Below are 4046 nucleotides of genomic sequence, written 5' to 3'. Positions count from 1 at the left end.
CTTGAATATCTACTACACTGACTGCGTGGTCTGAGACTACCAAGTATATGAAGAGCTTTTCTCCCGGAATTAGGGTTAACAACAGGGGTGGACAAGTCAAATACTTCTTCAAGTCGGCCAAGGTGACTTTGCATGCCTTCGTCCACGCAAAATCTAGGGCCTTTTTCAATAATTGAAAGAATGGTCTACATTTATTTGAACTTTGGCTTATAAATTTGTTCAATGTCATTGCTTTGCCGATCAAAATTTGGACCTTTTTTTGCTATTGTCAGGCTTTTTAGATCAATGATGACTTTGATCTAATTAGGGCTTGTTTCAATCCCCCTTCTAATTACCAGATACCCCAAACTTACCAAATCCTACCCCAAAGGCACACTTGGAGGCATTCAGTTGAAGTTAATATGCCTTCAAGATGTCAAACACCTCCTTCAGGTTGGTTAGATGATCAGAAGGTTCTTTACTTTTCACGACCATATCATTGATGTAGACTCCCACGGTCTTCCCAATCAGATGCTTAAACATCTTGGTTACGAGTCTTTAGTATGTTGCTTCTACATTCTTCAATCCAAAGGGCATGACTCTATAGCAGTAGAGTCCCTTTGGAGTGATGAATTCCTTTTTCTCTTCGTCTGGTACAAATATGGCTATCTAGTAATAACCTCTGTATGCATCTAGTAAGCTCATCCTCCCATGTCTCGAAGTGGCGTCCACCAGTTGGTCTATCTTGCGTAAAGGGAAGCAGTCTTTCGGGCAAGCCTTGTTCAGGCTTGTGAAGTCCACGCAAACCCTCAATTTCCCGTTATTCTTTTTGACCACTATTATGTTGGCCAGCCAAGTCGAGTAATGCACTTCTTGGATTGCTTGCGCTACCAACAATCTCTCTACTTCTTCCTCTATAGCTTCCACATGGACCAAAGAAGGTCTTTTGGCTCTCTGAATTACAAATTTAGTCGACCTGTCCACGTTGAGCTTATGGCAGGGGACCTTGACGCTTCCCCAGCATCTTGTATGGTGTCCAGGCGAATACCTCTATGTTCTGACTCAAAAAGGTCTCTAGCTCTTGTTCCTCCTCTTCAGCTAAACTAGTGCCAAGGAGAAAGCATCGCTCTTCATCTCCTTCTTTTACCAGAATCTCTTTCAAAGGTTCTTGACTCTCGTTAGCAGGTTCTTTGTCGACATCTTCTAGGACCTCTTGGTCTTTGTCTTTCATTTCAGCTGTCTTTGCTTCTCTAATGTTACAGGTATACTTCATTGCTGCCATGGAGTAGTTCTTTGCTTGAACTTGATCTCCTCTGATTTCTTCAATCCCAAACTCCGTTGGAAACCGTAGTAGCTGATGTAATGTTGAGGGCACAACTTTCATGGTATGTAGCCAAAGTCTTTTGAAGATAATGTTGTATGGAGAAGGCATATCAATCACGGTAAATTTCGTCGCTATGGTCTTTGTCCCTACCTGAATCTCTAAACACGTGGTTCTTGGAGGCCACGTCAGCACTCCATTAAATCTGACCATGGGGCTATCGAATTACTCCAAGTTATCCTTGTGAAGGCCGAGCTCTTTGCAACATCTGACGTATATGATGTCACAAGAGCTACCTTGGTCAATAAGTATCTATTTTACCTGGGACTCCCTAATCTTCAATGTCACCACCAAAGCATCATTGTGTGGATGTTGGACCACCTCTAAGTATTCGTTCGTAAAGGCGATCGTCGGTTGCCGTCTTTCTTTCGTTTAGGGCTTCTTTTGTTTAACTTGGAAGACATGTTGCAGATATCTCACTCTTTGCGTTTTTCCCTAGATTTTGTTCGCACTGACCTTGGAGTTGATAACCAGTGGTCCATTTGCTTATGGCACTAAGAGTGGTGGTAGTGGTGGTGCTGTCGGCGCCTGGGCTAGTTTTGCCTGTTCCTTCCTCGTCTTTTCCTTATCTACTAAGTCCCTCAGCTGTCCTTTCCTGACAAGGTCCTTTAGATATTGTCAGAGCCCAACATCCTTGCGTCATGTGCCCTTGCTCTTCGTGGTAAGCACAATTCTTCGTGGGGAATCTGCTTATGAACTCCCTTTGGGTTTTCTGTGGAGGCCTGAAATAAGGCTGATTTCTAATTCTTTCCAAGATCCTATAGATCAGGATTTTGAAGACTATGCTCACGATCTACATAGCCTTCAACCCCGGCTCCGATTCTTCTACTTAACTATGCCAGCTCTTCCTCGGTTACATTTTAGTGAACCATTCTAATTCTCCTACTTAACTATGCCTCATTTCTTCAATTTCTTGTCATCCTCTTCGCATGCATACTTTTCAATCCTTGCCATTAGATCCTCCATGCTTTTTGGAAGGGTGTTTACAAGAGATTGCCGAAGTGGGCAGTCATTCTCTAAGTCATTCTTAAAGGAAACGACTGCTAGCTCCTGGTTACATGTCGAAATCCAGTTATAAAGCTCGTAAAACCTCTTGGCGTAAGCCCTAAGGCTTTGCATCATCAATCTTCAATGCCAATAGGGAATCAACCCTCAAAGGCTGAAATCTATTTGTAACAAACCTGGCCACAAACATCTCGGCCAAGCCTTCCCACCTCTTGATTAATCCCTTCAGCAACTTGAGGAACCAATCTGATGTTATTTCCCCAAATGTTGACGGGAATACCTTACACAATAACTGTTCGTTTCCACTCCACATGGACATTGCATTCAGGTATAAACCAACATAGAAGTTAGGGTCAGACTTACTATCGTATATCTGGAACTTCAGCATGTTGAATCTCTTGGGTGCTTTGAACTCGTCTAGTTCCACTGAAAATAGTGACCTTGGCTGCATGGTGAACGTAACATTGGCATTATTCCTTTTTCTTTGGAGGTAATCCCGCAAGACCTCCTTCGTTCGTCCGAGGGCTCGGCTATCGAATGACTTCAACATCTTCGGTGTGTTGTTTCTTGTATTGGGATATATCCTCTTGGATTTTTCAACATCCACTACCTCATCAGGACAAGGGCCCTATCCATTAATCTGCCGAGATCCCCTGATTTGTGTCTCTCTTGTTCTTTGAGAATCTGCTTTTCGTGACTTTGTTCATCTTGTGTTCTATGATGGATTTGAATTCACAGGTGTCTTTTTGTGTTGAGGAATGGTTGGCACCGTTGTGCTTGGTGTTGCTGGTAACGGCGTTGTCCCTAACTCTCACTTCTTTTTTGGTATTGGCCATCTATTTTTACTAAGTTTCCACAGACGGTGCCAAATTATTGGTGTTGATTTTCGACCTCACAACCAAATAAATTTCTCTACTGGGATCTAGAAAACTTAGCTGGAGAGCACACGGTAGAAAATATTAAGCCTAAACACCTACGCACAAGAGAGTAAGAAATACCACAGTGGTTTGTCTAGCCGGGGGCACTCCGAAAATCAAGTCAGTAAACAATCTCACAAAATATCAAATAAATCACTCGCAAAGAAAAGCATACCTTAGACCCACGACAATGCCTTACTATTACAATCAACAGTACCCTCGTCCTTTAGAAGTATCACTTCATAGGACTCAAACATAACACTTATCCCAGACTCTTATCTAGATAAGAATGATCTAACTTAAGAGCCTTATCTTTATCCAAACAGAGCGGCTAAACTTACCAAGGACTTTTGTCCTCTATTCGACAATCTCGGATTTTGATATTAATGTACTATATCTCAGTGTCATGAACCCCATCCCGCCCAAAACAGGATAGTGGTCATGACCGGCTAGTAGTGTCAAACTACCAAAGGCCTAACAAGACAAAACGAGGTTGGACAAAAACTTTGGGGTTTATGCGGAATTACATCATTGTCCATTAATTATTAAGAGTCCATCTAGAGCCTGTGCATAAATTATATGATACAAGCAAACAACTTTATTTATTTATATATGACATTTACAAGTTCAACATCTAAAAAAAAAGTACAATATCTACAAATATACAACCAACAAAAGCCAAAACTCGAAGACAAGGTCTTCGTCTGAAAGATTTGACTCCCAAAAGTAGAAAAACAAAAGAAAAAAACTTCTAGTTTGGTCTC

General features: G+C 41.8%; 1 protein-coding gene across 1 annotated transcript; it reads right to left on the bottom strand.

Moving 5' to 3' along the window:
• Positions 1-2257: 2257 nt before the first annotated feature.
• Positions 2258-2915, bottom strand: LOC114298725 (uncharacterized). Its single transcript, XM_028243344.2, has 2 exons — positions 2542-2915; positions 2258-2486 (listed from the first exon to the last, which is right to left on the bottom strand). Exons 1-2 carry the CDS (start codon positions 2913-2915, stop codon positions 2258-2260), a joined length of 603 nt encoding a protein of 200 aa, XP_028099145.2.
• Between the last annotated feature and the right edge of the window lie 1131 nt (positions 2916-4046).

This window comes from Camellia sinensis, chromosome 3 (assembly GCF_055761805.1).
Source record: "Camellia sinensis isolate YWXY chromosome 3, ASM5576180v1, whole genome shotgun sequence".
In the NCBI taxonomy this organism is placed as follows: Eukaryota; Viridiplantae; Streptophyta; class Magnoliopsida; order Ericales; family Theaceae; genus Camellia; species Camellia sinensis.
The sequence above is the reverse complement of the archived record's forward strand: the minus strand, read 5'-3'. Positions and strand labels throughout refer to the sequence as shown.

What these genes read in the sequence shown, in the direction of transcription:
- LOC114298725 (XM_028243344.2), bottom strand. Translation starts at nt 2,915, where the DNA reads ATGTTGAAGTCATTCGATAGCCGAGCCCTCGGACGAACGAAGGAGGTC. An exon ending in GCCGAGATGTTTGTGGCCAG is followed by an intron (nt 2,487 to 2,541) that starts GTTTGTTACAAA and finishes TTGGCATTGAAG; the next exon opens with ATTGATGATGCAAAGCCTTA.